Source organism: Phascolarctos cinereus, unplaced genomic scaffold (genome assembly GCF_003287225.1).
Source record: "Phascolarctos cinereus isolate Bilbo 61053 unplaced genomic scaffold, phaCin_HiC Scaffold_1;HRSCAF=81, whole genome shotgun sequence".
Taxonomy (NCBI): Eukaryota; Metazoa; Chordata; class Mammalia; order Diprotodontia; family Phascolarctidae; genus Phascolarctos; species Phascolarctos cinereus.
This window is the reverse complement of record NW_027555514.1, coordinates 60,236,185-60,256,055: the sequence shown is the minus strand read 5'-3', so window position 1 is coordinate 60,256,055 and position 19,871 is coordinate 60,236,185. Positions and strand designations below refer to the sequence as shown.

General features: G+C 38.8%; 1 protein-coding gene across 3 annotated transcripts in view; it reads left to right on the top strand.

Annotated features, from left to right (window-relative positions):
• The window catches only part of PIP4K2A (phosphatidylinositol-5-phosphate 4-kinase type 2 alpha), a 203,837-nt gene extending 184,229 nt beyond the window's left edge, over window positions 1-19,608 (top strand). For all 3 annotated transcript variants that reach the window (XM_020966869.2, XM_078151943.1, XM_078151944.1), the window contains 4 exons: window positions 1,490-1,603; window positions 13,253-13,496; window positions 15,215-15,318; window positions 18,260-19,608. In XM_020966869.2, the coding sequence (XP_020822528.1) occupies window positions 1,490-1,603; window positions 13,253-13,496; window positions 15,215-15,318; window positions 18,260-18,340 (543 nt within the window). In that variant the 3' untranslated portion in view covers window positions 18,341-19,608. The remainder of the gene's footprint in view (window positions 1-1,489; window positions 1,604-13,252; window positions 13,497-15,214; window positions 15,319-18,259) is intronic.
• The last annotated feature ends 263 nt before the right edge of the window (window positions 19,609-19,871 follow it).

Below are 19,871 nucleotides of genomic sequence, written 5' to 3'. Positions count from 1 at the left end.
CTTCGTGTTGTGCCTCCAGTATTTTCCCATTTTTCTTCTTTCTTTCCTTATGTCTCTGACACTTCATAAATGTGTTGTAGAAGTAGGTCTGTCTGTTGACTTTTTTTCACCAGAATCTCCCTATTATCCATCTTTGAATGTTCATGGCTTTGCAAGGATAATTATTTTGGCAAGATCTTTAATATAATCAAGAATATAACACCATTTCAGACTTTTGTTCTCAGTAATTTAAACCCAATTAGTAGGGTTTACCAAGAGTCAGAACTGTATTTTTTTTAATTAGCAGCCCAGGATTTAGGGAAATGATTCAATGAATCCATCCAGTGAGTTTCCTTTTGTCACTTTAAGTATTTTTATTTATTTATTTATTTTAATTTGATGTCATTTTCCTGGAGAAGAAAATTTTTTCAGGAGCAATTGTTTTCCTTCAATTTTTGTGTCTGAAAAAAGAACGATGTTCAAGGGTTCCTTAACAATACTATCCAAGGTCACAGACAGTGTATTGAGTTGGATTCCTTCCAAACTAGAGTGAACAGATGATGGCCAGCTAAGTTGTTTGGGATTTTTTTAATTTTTTTTTTTTTTTACTGTTTCACTCCCCTGGAATGCTTGTTGCATTCAGTGAAATGGAGTACTCCAAACAGGTGTTTTAAAAGATAGGACTGTTGCACAATGCTTTCATATGTGTGCATGTGCTCATCATTAATTATTCTGTTCACCATTAGCCTCACTTTTCCAAGCAGGTTATGACAGTCATCCTTAGCCATGTGTTAGTTTGCTTCAGTGAAATCGAATTGCGTTCTGAATCCCTTATTTATTTCTGGGGCTGGACTTTTGCCATCTTGAAATGTTTCCATCTTTCAAAAGATGCCGTTTTTCTCAAATGCTGTCCAAATCGAATTAAAATTGCCTTCTGGGTGAGTTCTACCAAGACCTGTAAGAGCTGTGTAAATCATCCCAAACTGTGCATGTTGGCTCCGACTCAGGCAGCTGATTTTTGGCACCAAGCATAATGCTTGTGGATAGGTTTGTTGTAGCTGTTACTCATTCCTTGCACATAGAAACATGTTTGTGAGATGTACCCAGCGAAAAGGAGGTGAGGTAAGAGGACATTTCTGGTACGCTGCTTTGGTGCCAATAAGAAAACGTGATGATTCCAGACATCCTCGCAGTCCTCCAACTAGGAGGCTTCCCAGGCAACTGGAAAGGAACCTAGGACAACAGTCAGCTCCGTTTCTATAAAAAAGTTAACAGCAATGAGGGGATATTTTCATGGTGCTCATTATGTAGTTGGGGCTCATCCTCCATTCCAAGAGGTGCTACTTCCAGTCGTGTGGCTCACTGGTGCCCCCTGGCGGTCTCCAAGACACTTTGCTACCTTTGTGTTCTGCTGTCAGCCGGCTAAGCTTAATTTTTTGGTAGAATCTTACCAAGGAGAAATGCACAGTTTTTAAAGCCCCTGACCCATATTTTTGCTTCTTTGTCTCAGGCCAAAGAACTGCCAACTTTAAAGGACAATGATTTTATCAATGATGGCCAAAAGATTTATATCGATGACAACAACAAAAAGATGTTTCTTGAGAAACTTAAAAAGGATGTGGAGGTAAGAGGAATCGGTCTTGTAGGTGACTTAATTTTATTTGCAGGAACATTGCTGGACTCTGAAAGATTTTTAATTCTCTGGGACAAAGTCTGAATAAACAATATGACTTACTTTTTACCAGAATTGTATGTTTTGCAACTTCATGGAAAGTGAAGTACACTGTTGGTTTTGTACTGTTGAAATTAGATAACCAACAACAATTAGGAATTAATACAAAGCATTAGGGGACATGGGTTCAAATCCTCCCTCTGACACTGGGTACCTGCACGACTTCAGCATCTGCTTTCCTCAGTTTCCTCATCTGTAAAATGAAAATGTTAAACGAGATGGCTTCTGAGCTCTGGATCTAAGATCCTGTGATCCTGTGAATTGTCTTATCTAAGTTAAGGAGATTTATCAAGGCATTATTCCCTGCCCTCATTTGCCTATATATTATTTATTATTTTAGGGGGATGGCCACCTAGTAAGTCAGGGTTTCTTAACCATTTTTGTAACATTGGCAAAGTTGGCAACTTGGGCGATCTGATGAAGTCTGTGGACGCTTTATTAGAATAATGTTTTTAAATGCGTAAAATAAAATGCACACAATTATAAAGGAAACCAATTTTATTGAACTACAGTCAGCAAAAAACATTTAAGTTTACAGAACCCAGGTTATGAATCCCTGTACTAAGGATAAGTTAGACTAGCCCTACTCACCAAAACCAGTGTGCAGTTGAGGAAGGGAAATTGATTGAGTTCAGTCAAACAATTGTTTCAAAACATTAGGTTAGCTACTTCTTTGAATCAATTCTGCCTTTGTTTTGTTTTGTTTGCTCAGCCAAGTATTGTAAATTTGGCATTTAAATGGCTTTAGTATATACTTCTGTTCCCTTAATTCCAATATACTCAGTTCCTCAAATAGTCCAGGAAAGCCTCAAGCACATTTTTCATGCAAGACCATGTGAGCTGTCCAAGAGAAATCTGCTGAGGAAAACAAAGGACATTTTGGAAACCAGGGAAAAGGGAGGCCAGGAAGGAAGCAGCATATCAAAATGGGGTCTTTTTTCTTTCTGTCTGCTTCTATTTGAATAAGTAGTAGACATGGCAGACTTTCAGACTGCCAAACTGAGAGAGGAAATGTTTAAATGTTAAGGCAGAAATCTCTTTCCAAAGATAGTGGGGTAGTTTTTTGGGGTTTTTTGCTTTGTTTTGTTTTGGTTTTGCTCTCTGCCCCTTTCCCTTCTTTAGCCCTACTCCCAAATCATCCCTACTACATCTGGCAATTAATACCTACTTGAAGAATCCTCCCTTCTTTTCAAGAAAACTAAAAAGTGTTTTGTTTACTTCTGTATCATTTTGTTGGTTGAGGAGGACAGGGGGGATATTGCAACTTCTCTTTTCTACTCCCTTTTGAAAAATATGTGGAAAATGTTTAAGAAATAAACTGGGGCATTGTTCAGAGCATGCATTTTCTTCTATTTTGATGTGTTCCAAGATAATTCAGAGAGAGTTCCAGTTAGGACAATCATTATGCCAAGTTGTCCTCAGCTGGGTTTACGTATTCTCTCATTAAACAACTTTTCGGAATAATCTTTGATTTTGAAATAATCTTTCTTAGACCAGAAAGCATAGCTTCTGCTTAGAGGTAGGTAAGCCTTTAGGCTCTGCTTTTGAAGATCTAATTGGTAGCTTACATTTCATTTATTTAGATAGATAGATAGATACATACATACATATATATGTACATATATATGCACACATACATGCACACATGTGTATATTATGTGTGTGTGTATGTGTATACATATACACACACCTCCTCCAGGCAAACAAACCAAGAAATAATAAAGCCAGATCCTTTTAAGCCCTAAAGAAAAAGTCAAGTGATTGACTTGGAGAGGCACAAGGCTCCGGTGTATTAGACTATAAACTCCACCAAGCCAGGAGCAGTGCCTCTTATTTGCTGTTGTTGTTCAGTCATGTTCAGTTCTTCATGACTGCGTTTGGGGTTTTCTTGACAAAGATACTGAGTGGTTTGCCCTTTCCTTCTCCAATTCATTTTACAGATAAGGAAACTGAGTCAAAGTTATTTACTTCCTCCAAATTAGCTTCCCATCATCCCGGTACCTCATGTATATCCATATAGAGATGGTCATTTCATAAGTATTGAATGGCTAGATAGAGGTTCATAAATACACTTAAAGCAAAATTATTTTTTGTGTTATTTTATTTTTATATTTTTATATATTTATTTGTTTTATACTTTATATATTTCATGTATTTATTAAATATTTATATTTATGAAAATGTATTTGTTATATTGAAATATTATATGTTTATTTTTTTTATTTATATATATCCTTGAAATAGTTTGAATAGTTACTTTGGACAAATTTTGTTTAATAATATTAGCTAACATGTATATAGCCCTTTAAGGTTTACAAAGTGCTTTATAAATATGATCTCATCGGATCCTCAGAAAATCCTGGAAAATACTATTATTGTAAGTGCTATTATCATCTCCATTTTACAGAGAAGGAAAAAGTGTCAAACAGAGGTTAAGTGACTACTAGTTCATGTTCACACAGCTAAATGACTGAGGTAGAATTAGAACTTGGGTCTTCCTGTCTCTCCACTGGGCCACCTTGCTGCTGAGGACTTTTAATTGTAAGTTATTAGCAAAGGGCAAAAGTATTTACTTAAAAAACTCAGTGCTGTATCTTTTCTCATCCTGTCATTAGTGGAAATCGGTCTTCTTCATGTTTCAATGGCTTATTGTCAATTGTGTCTAGCTGATTATATGTCATTTTCAAATATTTGTGTTCCACTATGGTAGTGACCAGCTTTCCCTGAGAGAGGCAGTAAGGCGTGGAAGACAGAGGGCTGAATGGGCTTAGAGACAGGAAGACTTGATTCAAATACCACTTCCAATATCTACTAGTTAGCTCTATGATCCTGGACATAACCTCTCTTGCCCTCAGTTTCCTCATCTGTAAAACACGGTTAATAAAACCATCTACCTTACAAGATTGTTGTAAGGATCCGATGAGATTATATAAATGCTTTGAAAACCTTAAAGCTCATTACAAGTAACCTACATTCATATTATTCTTTGGTTATAAAAAAAACATTCACATACATCATCTCATTATCTTCCTGTAAGCAGCAGAAAACAAAGAGCTGTGGGGATAAAATGATCTTTTTTTGGTTGGGTTTAATGGCAGACTTTTGGATCTCCCATATGAGTTTCTTGCCAAATGCAACAAAAATAGTAATAATAACTCACTTGTATTTATAAAGAACTTTTAAGGTTTACAAAGTACTCTATATCCGTCATCTCTTTTGATCCTCACAAGAACCCCTTAAGATAAATTAGTGTAGATATTATCCCCATTTTACAGATTAAGGAAACTGGAGCTCAGAGAAACAAGGACTTACCCAAGGACACTGGGCTAGCAAATATCAGAATAAGGATTTAAACCCAGTTTCTTCTGACAGGACCAGTGCTTTTCTTTAATGCTGTTCCTCCCCTCTGTTAGAATAAATTTGTAGTTTAGTTTCCTGGGTATCATTTGATACTTTCAGCAGTATCTAGTTCTGTATTTGGTTGGTAGTGTTGGGTATTTTTTAATACAAAATATGGCTTCTATATCGTTGTTAAAAATTAAGGCCAGGTTCATAAAGAGTTCTTCCATGAAAAACATCCTAAATGATGAAGCATCTACAGGGTTTTGAAATTCATAGGAAAGAAACATTAAATTTGTATGCAGACAATTAGAAAGAGTCTGGCATTCAATCCTGACAATGAGAGGTCAGAATTCAAGGTTCATGTAAGAAGAGGGGTTCTTATACGAGGTGCCATGAACTTTAAAATCTACATACATACATATAGACTGTATATGTATGTTCACTAAAATTTGGTTTCCTTTGTAATCCTCTGTGTTTTATTTTGTGCTGTTAAAAACATTATTCTGAGAAGGAGTCCATAGGCTTCACCAGACTGTTTCCAAAGGGATCCATGACTCAGAAAAGGTTAAAAACTCCTGTTATTGAAAAAGATATAACAGTAATGTAAAGAGTAATAATATTTGAAATTAGTTCAGTGATAACTTTTACTCCATTTTAAGAATAAATAAATACGTTCTACTAACATGTATTAGGTATTGTATTAAATGTCCACTATGTACAAGGCTCTGTGCTAAATGTATAAATAGACAGCCTTTAAAAAGCAAATGAAGAAAGCCTAGACATTAAATTTTAAAAAAAAACAGCCTGGAGTATAAAAGAGAAAATGCACAGTGAGAACTAGAGTGGGTGGTCCTGTGTAGGAGAGGCCCAGGTATTAGAGGGACTGGGAGCTGAAGGTCACAGTGGAATCTCTGTGTTTTTTTTTTCAGATAAATTTTCTAAAGGATGTTTATTTTAATTTTTAGCAAATCTCAATCAGGTTGATTGCCACTTTCATTCGAGACCCCAGATGTGCTTCCAGGAAGGCAGTACAAAGCAACATATTCCAAATCAGTAAATAAACTTTCAAATTAAGATCCGAAAGGTAGTCTTTCAGCTGCACTTGTACCTGGTACATCTCTGCTCATGACCTTGGCAACAGTCTCCTCAAATAGTCCCTGCTGGGGTTCAACTGTAACCTTTAGGACTGGACCTTCTAGGAGATTTGAGGTTAAAAGCAATTAGAGTAGGGGATCTTAACCCAGGATCCATAAACTTTTTTTCCATATTTTTAATAAGCATGTTTCAATAAAATGGGTTTCCTTTGTAATTTTGTGTATTTTATTTTATGCATTGAGAACACTATTCTGAAGAGTGCATAACCTTCACCAGATACCCAAAGGGGGTCCATGACACACCAGAAGGTTTAAATACCCTGAATCAGAGGGTTAATAGGGACTAGGCAGGGTAGTGAGAAGGAAAGGCTTAACAAATAATTGTTCAGAAGATGGAGAAGGGGAAAAGATGAGTAGGAAATCCTGAAAGAAAGCAACAACCCCAAGCTTCTTGTGTCTTTAAAACAAACAGAGTCCATAAAGTCGAGAAACAGAAATTAATAGACACTGCTAGCTAGAAGCAGACCTCCACTGGACAGAATCGGCCTCCTGGCAGCTCTTGTAAGCTGCCTTTGTCCAGCCTTTCTTCCTTGTCCCCTCCTAAACTCAAGTTTTCAATATGCTGTGGTTTGGGGAAACCAGAGTTTTAACCGAAATCTTCAATTTACTAACAGCATATTCATTTTAATGAGATCCAGAGAGGGTTGGTTTTTGGTTTGTTTGGTTTTTTTTTTTAAGTTGACAGGAAAAGAGCTATCCAGCCAACCCTCTTGGCTATGTGCTTCTTCCTATACCTTTCAGTTTTAAATGCAGATGTTTGTTGTAACATAGAGCCTCCTTTGGAGTTAGGAGACCTGGAATCCCTTCCTGCTTCAGGCTCTTATTAGCTGTGTGGCCCTGAACAAGTCATTGAATTTCTCAGAGTCTCACTAGCTCCTGAACTTTTTCATAGGCTCGTAGGTATTTCCAAAAGGGTCCACACCACACCAAAAGTTTAAACACCCCTGAATTAGAAGGTAAATAGGGACTAGCTGGAAAGAAACCTAGAAGCCATCTACACCAAGCCCCTCATTTTACATATGAGCTAACTGAGTCTCAGGTAGGTTAAGGGATTGCCCCAAGGCAATGAATAAGGAGGATTATTCCTAGGAAAGCCTGTTCTAAGGAAAGTGACCTATATAAATGAGATTTATTATTACTATCATTATCATTTCTGCTCAAATGCTGGGTAAAACAAGAGCTTGCATGTTTACACTTGAATGTTTTATTACTGTTTTCCTTATGACCATATTCAAAAAAATGTCATGTTTTACCCGGTTGAGAACAAAGAAATACTGGATTTTCTACCTGTCTTGCTGATATCAGAAGTGGATCATGAGGTCCCAGAGGGAGAGCTGGAAGCGACCTCAAAGGACTGATGATGATGATGTTATCCAGTTTAAATTCCCCCATTTTACAAATAAGGAAACTGAGGCCAATAGAGGTTAATGACTTGCCCGAACTTACACAGGTAGTAAGTGATTGTGGCATGGTTTGAATCCAGGTCTCCTAAGACCAAATCCATTGCTACCCTACCAAGTGTTTTTTCATTCCTTTAATGGTTTAGTGAGTGTGCCTAGGAATTAACTACACTTTTATCAATTAGGTCATATTTTTCTTGCCAAAAGAGGCTATCCAGAAGTGGTCTAAGCACAGGCTTGAAAGCTGAGAATGTAGCTTCCAGGCACATCCCAGGTCTTTGATAAAGTTAGAGTTTTTCTGTTCCTAGCACCATGTAGTGGTAGATGTTACTGGCTGGTGGTCCAAACAGAGAACATGGCACCCCAGGGCCCTGTCTTTTTATGAGCCTAGTCCCAGACATATCGCCCTGAAAGGGGCTAGAGGCAAGGTAGGGCCAGGAATGAGTAATAACAACAATAATAATAATAGCTAGTATTTATCTAGAACTTTATGGTTGACAAAGCATTGCTCATGTGTTATCTCATTTAATCCTCACAACAATCCTTCGAGGCAGGTGCTATTATTGTCTCCATTTTATAGATGGGGAAACTGAGATCAAAAGAAAACTAGCAACTATTGTCTTATTTAGAGTGGATGCTAAAATGCCCCCCCCTTTAAGGCAACTTTAAAAGCAGAGTTGAGTCCTGTGTTTCTGAATAGTTGGCACTGTTTAGAGCTGTATAGACATAATGGCTCATAGCAAGATGAAAGAGGTTCCTTGATTTAGAGCTAGAAGCTAGTTTGTCCAGCTCTCATTTTACAGGTTTGCTGAGGCCCATGGAAGTCAAATGATTTGTCCAGTGTTATACAAGTAAGTAAATAGCAGGGCCAGGATCTAGACCAATTTGGACTCTGTCTTCAAACCCAGTGTTCTCTCCACTACATCATTCTGCCTTGACTATAGACTTCTTGGGGGGTCTTGTGCCCCTTGGGGAGTCTGGTAAAACTGGTGCACCCCTTCTCAGAAAAATGTTTTTAAATGCATAAAGCACAGTACATAGGATTATCAAGGAAACCAGTTATATTGAAATAACAGTTATCAAAACAGTTCTTAAAAACTTAAGTTCACAGACCCCAGGTTAAGAATCTTGTGTTTTGATATGGAATACCTGGGTTCAGGTCCCTCATCTGCCCCTGATGAGCAGTGTGGGCAAGCCTCTCTGAACCTATTTCCTCATCATGTTATAAAATCATGGCATCATAGAGTTGGAAGGGATCTCAGAGGTTATCTAGCCCAACCCATGCCTAACTAGTAATCCCCTCTACCAGAGGATCCACCTGCACATCCCCAACCAGCTGTCCTGCAGCTGCCACTTGAAGGTCTCTAGTATTGACAAGCTCATACCTGCCATGTTCATCCATTCCATTTTTGGACAGCTTGGTTGATGAAAAGTTATATAGATCTGAAATCTTAGTCTCTGAAACTTCAATAAATAGTTATTAAATGGTCCTTGTGACCCATTTACACTTGGTTCTGCCCTCTGGCAAAACAAGTGTAATCCCCACAAGCAAAACAGGTGTAGTCCTTTTCCACATGACAGCCTTTCACATACCCAAAGGCAACAATCATGTCCCTGGGAAAGAGTTCATTCAACCAGTTCTTACATAGCATAGTTTCAAGTCCCCTCTCCATCTGGTCTTCCACCAGGCTTGCTTAAGATTATGCCTTTCTAAAATGGCCTGCCCAGAATGGGCAAGACTTCAGATGTGGTCGGAACATGGCAGAGTACAAAGACACTATCACCTCCCCTTCGTTATGGACATTATGCTTGCATCAATGTAGTTAATTATAGTGCTCGCATGATCTACTTCACGTGGGTTGTTGTAATCACTGAATGAGATAATGTATGTAAAGCACTTTGTTAACCTTCAAGTACTATATAAATGGCAGTGATGATGAGGATCATGATGATAATTAATTTTCTACTTTTCATGGGGATATTTTAGCTTTGTTTAGACCCAGCCCTAGATTTTTCATCCAGCTGGGTCTGTGTGCCTGTTCCATCTTGGACAAGGCAATCAGCAGAGATATGTGCAGAAGATACATGAAGGATCAATGATTTCATCAGTGGGGGGCAAGAATGAGTTCTGTAGCTCTGGGGAAGTTGTCTTAAGGCAGTAGTGTCAAACCCAAATAAAAATAGGAGTCACTGCACCATACATAAAGATCTCCATGGGCCACATATTGACTTAGAAAAGCCACATGTTAACATTATCTGTGTTCTATTGTGTTTTATTTATTTTGTTAAATATTTCCCAATTTGCATTTTAATCTAGTTCTGTTGCACTTCCCCAAGTGTTGGACATCTCTAGTCTAAGGCACGTAGAAAGATTGACTTTCCCAGAGTCACACAGGTATTGAGCATCAGGTTTACCTGACTCCAAGTCCAACAGTACAACACAAATATGTGTATTCCTAAATTGATCCCACTGGGGAGATGCTCTTAATATTTCTAGGTGGGTATAGAGCAAAGTGGATAGAATACTGGGACTGGAGTCAGGAAGTCAGGAAGATATGAATTCAGATATGACCTCCGATAACTTCCCAGCTACATGACCCTCAGCAAGTCACTTAATTGCTGTTTGCCTCAGTTTCCCCAACTGTAAAATGGGTATCATAATAGCACCTACCTCCCAGGGTAGTTGTAAGGATGAAATGAGATAATAGGTGTAGACTGCTTAACACAGTGCCTGGCATGTTGTTGTTGTACATCTGTGTCTGACTCTTCCTGACCCTGGTGTATATATGGGGTTTTCTTGGGAAAGGTACCAGAGTGATTTGCCATTTCCTTCTCCAGTTGACTAAAGCAAATGAGATTAAGTGACTTGCCGGGGGTCACACAGCTAGTAAGTGTCTGAGGCCGAATTTGACCTCAGGTCTTCCTGATTTAAGGTGCAGTGCTCTTTCCACTAACTGCTTGACTCATAGCAGGTGCTATATAAGTCCTTTTTCTCTTCCTTTCCCATCCCCCCCCCATTTCATTCAAGAGTGAATCAGATGAATTGGGTTCAAATCCCAGCTTTGCTCCTTATTATCCTTGTGACCTTGGACAAATCATTTAACCTCAGATTCTTCATCTGTAAAATGAGAGGATATACTAAGTGATCTCTAAGATTCCTCTCACTTCTGAATCTATGATCTTATGAATAAAAAATCAACCAATAAAAATATTGGGCAAGAGAGAAGGAGGTCATCAGAGCATAGAGACTGAACATGTTACTTGTTGTAATTCTGCTAGTGTTGTTGGTCAGTCATTTTCAGTCATGTCCAATTCTTCATGCATCCATTTGAGGTTTTCATGGCAGTGATACTGGTTTGCCATTTCCTTCTTCAGCTTATTTTACAGAAGAGGAAACTGAGGCAAACAAGGTTAACTGACTTCCAGGGTCACCTCACAGAGCTTGTGTCAAAGGCCAGGTTTTAACTCCTGGTCTAACATTCTGTCTACTGTACCATGTAGCTGCCCAATCTGCTAATATGGCAGCCTGAAAAAGATGAAGGGAAGGGAAGCCAACTTCACCTCTTCTTAGGAGAAAGAAAACTGACAAATTAAATTTCTGTGGATCTTTGCTGAATAAGCTTTATCTGTTTCATCATGTTAAATACTTTCCATTCTTGATAATGTATAAATGCTTTTATCTGTTGAAAAGTAGACTTCCATTTGGTTTCAATGAACCACTTTTATAAAATCTATGTATGTTATTTCTCTCCCTTCTCCCAAAAGCATTTAGAATGATAATGTGGGATTTCATGGTTGAGGGGCACAAGTATTAAATAGAAGCTAAAGTAAGAATTAAGAGAAGAAAGGCAAGGAGAGGAGAGGCTTTTTAAGGAACAATTTGTGGAATCAGTTCTCTCTTCTAAGAGTGAGGAAAGGAGATGAGAATAGACATGGCCTTAGAGTGGCCCTCTTAACCATCTTAGGTGAGGCTACTAGGCTGGTGGGAATGGATAGAGCGCCTCACTTGGAGTCAGGAAGATGAGGGCAAATCCTGCCTTGACCTCTCTCAGCCTCAGTTTCCTTCTCTGTAAAATGAGGATAATAACAGCACCTATCTCACACAGTTGTTGTGAGGATCAAATAAGATAACACATGGAAGCCCTTTGCAAATTTTGCAGCACTGAATAAATGTTAGCTAATATTATTAACTTTTATTATCTTTAGAGTATAAGGTGGATCTTGCTTTCAATTCCAAGGCTGAGCTTTCTCAGTATTAAGGGAATTGCACAAAACAAAAGAACACAACAACAACAACAAAAATGAGAAATAGAAGGTTTATGCATTCCTTCTCTCTTCATAGCTTTCTCCCAGAGTCCCAAGCCTTGAAAGCTCAGTCCTGTACCTTTACTAAGAAAGCCAATTTTATTTTTCAACTTCTGACAGTAGAAACCTGAGGACAGTCAGCTATTGTGTGTCAGCCTAATGGGGTGAACAGTCAGTTCCTCAAGGTCTGGGTCAAGTCCGTGTAGGGCCATGTGCATAATGGTCAGAGCCTCAGTTGGAACCTGTAAGCAGCCAGCCACCAGAGGATAGAGCAGAGGCTTGAGTGATGTAGCCTAGATGTTCACCTTCAAGCAGCAGGTAGGCAGCTGTGCTTTCTTTGTTCCGTGTTATTTTTTAGAATTACAAACCTATGCCTAAGACCAAGCACATCTACCAGAACAAGTAACATAATTCTAGCAAATCCAGATGAATTAAATAGCAAGGAAGCACATGGCCAGACTCAGATCTCTTTCCCCAAAGTCACTTCCATTTCCCTCCATTCACCACACTTGGCCTTTGTCAGGTTACTGGACGGGGAGTGGACTGGAGGGAAGGAAGGTATATAGGAGAGCTGAAGTCCTCAGAGAAAACAAACCACTTTCAAATCTGAAGGGAAACCATCAGAATAACTTCTTAAAACCACATGTTGGCACTATAATTTGGGACATTTGGGCTTTTACTTATTTGCAGGAGCTAGGGGGTGGTTAGGGGAAGGACCTTAACCAACAACATAAGGATCTGTCCTCACTGGGGTTTGTGATTGAGATTAAGAGTGGTTTCAAGTGTAAATGGTACAAACCATATCAAGAGACTTCTGGCCCAAGCTACTTGGGAGGTCTAAGTTCAGTGGCCATTAGTAATTCTTCACTAATAAGAAGGAAGAAAAAAAATCTCATAAGGGGGGGGGGGAACCATCTCTTAATGTTTCTTCTGTGGCAGCCTGACCTTCTGGGCATTGTTGTAATCCAGCCTAGATGTGAAAAATGTATACATGGTAGTGCCCAGGTTTGCATTTTGGAGGAAAAAAACACCAGCTCTGAGCCAGCCGGAAGTGTGAGGCAACATTCTTGGCCAGTGAGACAACCTCAGAAGCTAAGGGCTCTCATAAATCAAAACATGCTCAGAGGCTACTCACCACCTTCTAGGGAAACACTCATCTTGCCTCAGGAACCACTATATTCTCACCTACCCCCACCCCCTTTAAAGTGTTTTCCCTCAGCTATTGGGTTTTGTTTTGTTTTGTTTTGTTTCAGTCTTGATTTTTGAAGTTTTTAAAAGCCTTTTTTGGTTCACACTTGGGTAACTCACGCTGGAGTAACGTTGCCTTTCACTCCTTCCAGTTTCTTGCCCAGCTCAAGCTTATGGACTACAGCTTGCTGGTTGGAATTCATGATGTTGAGAGAGCAGAACAGGAAGAGGTAGAGTGTGAGGAAAATGATGGTGAAGAGGAAGGGGAAAGCGATGGGACCCACCCTATTGGAACTCCTCCAGACAGTCCAGGAAACACACTCAACAGCTCACCGCCCTTGGCTCCTGGGGAATTTGATCCAAACATTGATGTCTATGGGATAAAATGCCATGAAAGTAAGCTGAGTTCCTAAAACTATTTTTCTGGCATATGAAATGTGATTTTTGCATGGTAATTTTTTTAAATCCTGAAATTGACTAAATAAATATGAATGACACACTTTATCATGTTCTTCAGAGGTTGATTTTAGGACAAGGGAACATTGAGAGTATCTATATACCCTGTGTTTTTTAATTTAACAGGTTGAATTTTTTGTATATCATGAAGTCTGGGAATAGAATGAGACCACAGCTTGCTTATTGGATTGCCAATATCATGAGATTCAAGGACGCTTCATGATGATCTTATAACTTTCCTACTGCCCACCTTACCTCATCTCACAGACACTGAAGATGTAGTCAGCTCTAACGAGAACTTTTGCTAAAAATCTCATTGGAAGACCCAAGGCTGCTATCCATAACTTAAGAGCAGATTCTCTTTCCTTCATATGAGTATTGAAAGGGTTGAAAGACTCTGTTGTAGCAAATGCCTATATTTTAGATGATTTTTTATAGGATCCCAATGCACTTTTTGGGGGATAGTGGTAATGAATCCCCCGTATTGAGGGATTCCATCTTGGCTAATTCCAGCTTTTCCAGCTGACTATGGTCTTCCTTGCTTCCCAATCTCAAAAGCTTGATAAGTTTGCCAGCACTTACTAAGAAGATTCTATTTACTACCTCAGAGGTAATATATCTAACACTACATACACAAAAAATGGATCTATGCTCTCATTGACTGTGGATTTTTCATCTCCCACAATGCAGATTGCACTCCATTCATCCCTTCCCATCCTGTATGATTCTTGTCCATAACATATTATTGGTCATTACAGTGGTGCCTGAATGTGACCTGTTTTAGGAGTCTTTCAGATAAAATACAAAATCATGATCTAGCTTGATTCATTTATTTTTGAGGAATTATCATTTTAGCTTCACTTAAATTACATGAAACAAGTCAGAAGTATTTTGCAAAGTCCAGCAAAAGTAAAGTCTCTTCTTTTGCCTCAGATTGTTGTAAAAACCACACCTGAATGGACATATCAAAGGAAGTTGGCTTTGTTTTGATTCTGTTTGTCAAGTTGCTTTAGTAACAGAAAACTGTGTGTGACCAAATACTCCTCCTTTTGTTCATTAGTGAAACAATTTCATTTGAGACTATGAATTGAAATAGACATCGTCTAGGCTGGTTCCCTTGTCTTCTCTTTTATAATGTTATTTCTGTGAGAGTGTTGATAAACCAGAATGAATCCCTTGATGGTATGCAGATTCCAAAAAGAGTAACTATTCAACACTTATTTGAGAGAATTTGAATTTTTATCACTGACATAATGTATTTAGAGACAGTATTGGGCATGAATTTGATCTTCTTATTTGGCTATAAATGTACGTATGTGTGTGTGTATGTGTACATGTTTACATAAGCACATGTACATATATATGTATGTGTACAGATGTGTGTTATTAGAAATTAAAAATATATAGTGGTAATTTAAACTTTTTTTAAAAGCTAGAACTTCTGTTTTCTGACCCCTTCCAATGTTCCTATTCCATTAAGACGTTTTATATGCCACTTTACTCTCTGTCCCTCTCAGCCAGTCATTTTTTTCTGCTATTTTCACCCTGAAAAATGTCCACTCTCTAAGAGGCTCTGCTTTTCATTTGCACTATGGAAGGGATATTGCATAAAGCTCATGTGATAATAGTGGTGTCATTTTGTTGTCATTCTTTTTCAGATGCACCTAGGAAAGAGGTCTATTTTATGGCTATTATTGACATTCTTACTCATTATGATGCAAAAAAGAAAGCTGCCCACGCTGCAAAAACTGTTAAACATGGCGTAAGTTTCTCTCTCTCTTTTTTTTCTTCTTCTTTTCCATCTCTTCTGAGCTGGTGGAATTGCTTATACCAGGTGGTCTTCCTTTTCTGGATAGGTAAAGCAATGTAGTGATATCGATTGCCAGGAAGGCCTCACATTCCGAGCATCATATTATGAACCTACAGGTACCAGCTTTTACTTCCAGGTCTAATATCCCCTTTTGGCAAGTCACTTAAACTCCTTGCCTAAAGCTGTTCACTCTGCAAATGGGGGCTATTAATAGGTGCATGCATCACTGGGGCATTATATGAATTCATTAACTCCTATTGAGAAAATGCTTTAAAAATGAAAAGTGCTGAGGATGTGTTAAGAATTCTAATATTTAAATGTTCAGAATTAAGGGACTATTGCATTCTTAATTATGGTATTCCCTGCCCAAGACTGTGCCAACATGTGTGGTAGTATTTTTCTTACCCTTCAAGGAATTTCATTTTTGTTTGTAATGGAGCCTTTTAAAGTGTTAGGCAAACAGGTCACTGTGTGCTAAAATTCCTCCTCATAATTTGACAGTTATTGAATAACGCTTGCATTAAAGGACCCCTTTTTTTTGGCAGTGTGGGTGAAACAAAAAGCCACACTGCCCAACCCGTACAGATGAACTTAAGTGTAGCAACACTGATGAAGAGCAGGGGTTCTTTATCTGGAGACTGCAAACTTGGTTTGTTGGTTGTTTTGTTTTGTTTTTAATTTGGATAACTGTATTTTGATATAATTTGTTTCCTTTGCAATTCTGTGTATTTTATTTTATTCATGATTCTGAGAAAGGGACCATAGGCTTCACCAGACTGCCAAAGCAGTCCATGACACACAAAAAGTTAAGAACCCCAGGCTATAAAAGGAGGTGCTTTCCTGATAGAGTATGAGGATCCAGCCAAATTAACCAGAACCATCGAATGCTAAAGGTCCCATTTCCTTCCCTGAGAGAACAGGCTGACCTCCCAGAAGCAGAATCATCTTAAGTCAGTATTCTTTTCACCAAAGAAATCCTCTCATTCATTCATTCATTCATTCATTCATTCATTCATTCCTCCATCCATCCATACATACATTCATTCAACAAATATTTGTTAATATGAAATGCATTTTCAATTCCACCTGAGTGTGGAGGATACTCCTTTTAAATTTTTGATAGCAAATGCATTCTGAACCTCATTCATCGCGCTTCCACTTTCCAACAGAGTTCTTATGACATGTATTCTATTTTTTTTCTTCCTAGCCAACCACCCATTCAGCCCTATCAGAGCATCAGAAATTTAGAACTAGAAGGAACTCTACAAATCATCCAGTCCAACACCTTCATTATACATATTGGGAAACTGAGGCCACAAGAAACTATTACTTCCCCATTGTCACAGAGATAATATATGACAGAAAGAGAGTTGAAGCCCAGGTCTTAAAATCATCTAGCTAAAGGTGGAAGGGACCTCAGAGATCATCTCATCCAAACCCTTTTTGTAACAGTGAGGGAAACTGAGGCCAAGAAAAGCTGAGTGACTTGCCCCAAGTGATGCAGGTAGTGACCGTAAGAGCTAGGCTTTGAAACCAGATCCTTTGATTTGAAATTCAGTGCCCTTTCTACTCTGCCGCTATTTAATGTAATGTTATATATGTTATATAACATAGCCTGAAAAACCTTGCATTTTGCAAGACATTGAATTTAATGGCACCATTGGTTTTTGACTCTACTGGGAATTTCTACCGTTTGTCTTGATCCTTGAACTTCTGAGGTAAAGCATAGCACATTAAGCCAGACATGAGAAATAACAGATTACCCAGTCAATATAGGTACCTAAAAATATCATTTGGTGACTCACTCAAAGCCTGGAGTTATCCTTTACAGTCAGGAAATTAATGAGCTCACCAGTAGTTGCTTGACAACTGATTAGCAGCACTATGGGCCTAAAAATAGAGACCCCCCTGGCTGATCCCCTGGCTCTAGACACAGCTTGAGAAGGACAGTGGCCAATGCATGCGCTCTCCTCCACCGTGGCCTGCTGCTGAGGAAATCTAGCCTGCCCTGTCTCTGATGAGGTTAGCCCAGAGAGAGAGAAGGAGCAAGGATGCTAGTGAGGAATTCATTTCTATAAACCTGTATTAAACATCTTTTTTTTTTATTTTTTATTTTTTTAGCAAATAACTGTTCTGGGCAACAACCCAGGCCCTTCTTTCAAGGAACTTACAGTCTAGTGGAGGGAGGGACAAGTACACAAGTGATGGAAGGGAGAGGGGAGGGAGAGAGATTGAGAGAGGCGGGGGGCGGGGGGGCGGGGAGGAGGAGAGAGGGGTGAGAGACGAAAGAAGGGTCTGGGCAAAATGCTATGAGAAGTTTGAGGAAGAAAAGCTCAAAAGAAAGAAACTGATCTGAAGCTACCCTCAGAATGTGTTCTAACTGGCTTCATTAGGCCAGCCGGTCTCTGAATCTGCTGCTGCTCCTATTGTCTGTCCCTATTGTTGAGGACTCAGCCACTTAAGCCAGTCATATGCTAAGAGGGCCATGGACAATGAAGGCAGTCCTTATGCAGTCATCTGGCTGAAGTGTTATTCTGCCAGATGTTTGGCTGTGTCCATTCCCCTCAATATGCCACACATAGATTTAATCCAAAGGTAGTTGATTTCTTTTTCCCAAGCTACCAAAAATCACAATACTGTCCACTGTTTTCTGTCATCACTAGAAAGACCTTGATTATTTGAACCCTCCTGCTAATGTATTAATAAACAGCACAGTAAAATGGAGGACTGAATGGGTATGGCAATTGTTGAGTTACAATCAGGTATGACTGTAGTTGGAAGTAGCCATTCAATAGTGTGGGTTTGCCTTTTAATTGTTGGGTTTAGAAATGGAAAGAATCATAGCAATATCCATTTCCCCATCCTTATTTTTTTTCCTTTTAAATTGGCACAGGCTGGTGCAGAGATCTCAACCGTGAACCCTGAACAGTATTCAAAGCGCTTCTTGGACTTTATCGGCCACATTTTGACGTAACCTCCCATATTGCCCAGGGGATGGACAGACATGAGATGCGGGAACACAGCAGAGCTGGTTTCAATTAAGGAAGAAAAAGAATGGAAATGGAACTCAGTGACATGCTCTTCTTGCAGAAAAGCAAGCCTCCTCACGTTTACCTCCTCAGGCCAAGATGATGGACTAGGGGGCGATTTGCTCTAACAGCTACCTGATATTTCCCAGCATAGCTCTAGCTACTTCTGACTCTTTTGTGTGTGTGCATTTAAAAAAAAATTAAAATATAATTAATTAATTAAAATAGATTAGCTTTACTCAGAGCAGGTTGCAGTAGTGACCCTCTGATACAGCTAGCTGTGGTGGAGTGAATGAATGAATGAACAAGTGGGGGGAGGGGAGAACCAGATGCATGTCATAGCAGCCACGTTGGCATCCAACTGTAAACTGTGGATCAGTTTATTTTTTGCGTTGAAAGACATGAGACAGTATTCATAATAATAATAATAATAATGATGATGATGATGATGATTTAAAAAAAAAACATACCGCGAATGTTACACTTCTATTCCGCACGCTGGCGCACTCCTTAATAACTGTAAAGTTAACCCCTTGGCACCAGACGGGTGGTTAGCATTCCCCGCCTTTGCCTTTGCACTGTTTTGCCTCAAGTATATCATGTCAGAACTTCCAGCGTCAAGGAGTTACTTTCTCTCTTCTAATGGGAGGCTGATGTTATAGTTGCTCTGTCAGTTACATTTTCACCTCAGTAAATTATGTCAAGGAAAAACTGCTTATTCTCTTTTATTGCCTGGAGCTTCTCCATTGTTACACTCTTCTATTGCAACATAAGAATTGATGCTACATGGGAAAAAAATAGCTTTTGGGGGGGGACTGCATAGTTTTGGGCAATAGTATCATCTTCCAACTTGAGGGGATGAGCAAAGTGATAGAAATCTCAATTCTCCTGCTACGGAAGGAAAACAAATCTGAAATTTTAAAATGCTTGTTTTTGACCACTGATTAAGCAGTGGTATTTTGTTATAAATTATCCCTTTCATGGAAACCTTCAATTTTACTGTTTACATTATTAGGAAAACAGGGATACTTTTGAATCTAAAATTTTATGTACAGTATGTGATTTTTTTGAAGTTTACATGTAAAGTTATTTTGCAGCGTAGATGAAACAATGTTTGCATTTCTTGAGGTGTATCATGCAGCAATGTACCAGAATGGATACTTCTTCCAAGTCCACGATAGATAAGTCTTTTACAATAAACTAAAAAAGGCCATTCTGTTTTTGTTTCCTCTCAAATGTTCTTTTGTCAACTGAATGATTCTTTTTCCGAAATGTTTTTCCCAGATCTGGTTGTGCATATTCATTGCCTAAAACTGTGCTGATTGCATTTAATCATGTTTAAAAATTTTTCAACATTGATCCTGTTTCTACCAGCTTCCCTGCATCCTCTGAAAGGTGCCAAGCCAAAAGGAATTAGGTTGGCTTAGAGTATGTTATTAACTTATACACTGTGTTGAAGCTGTGCCTTTAAAATTC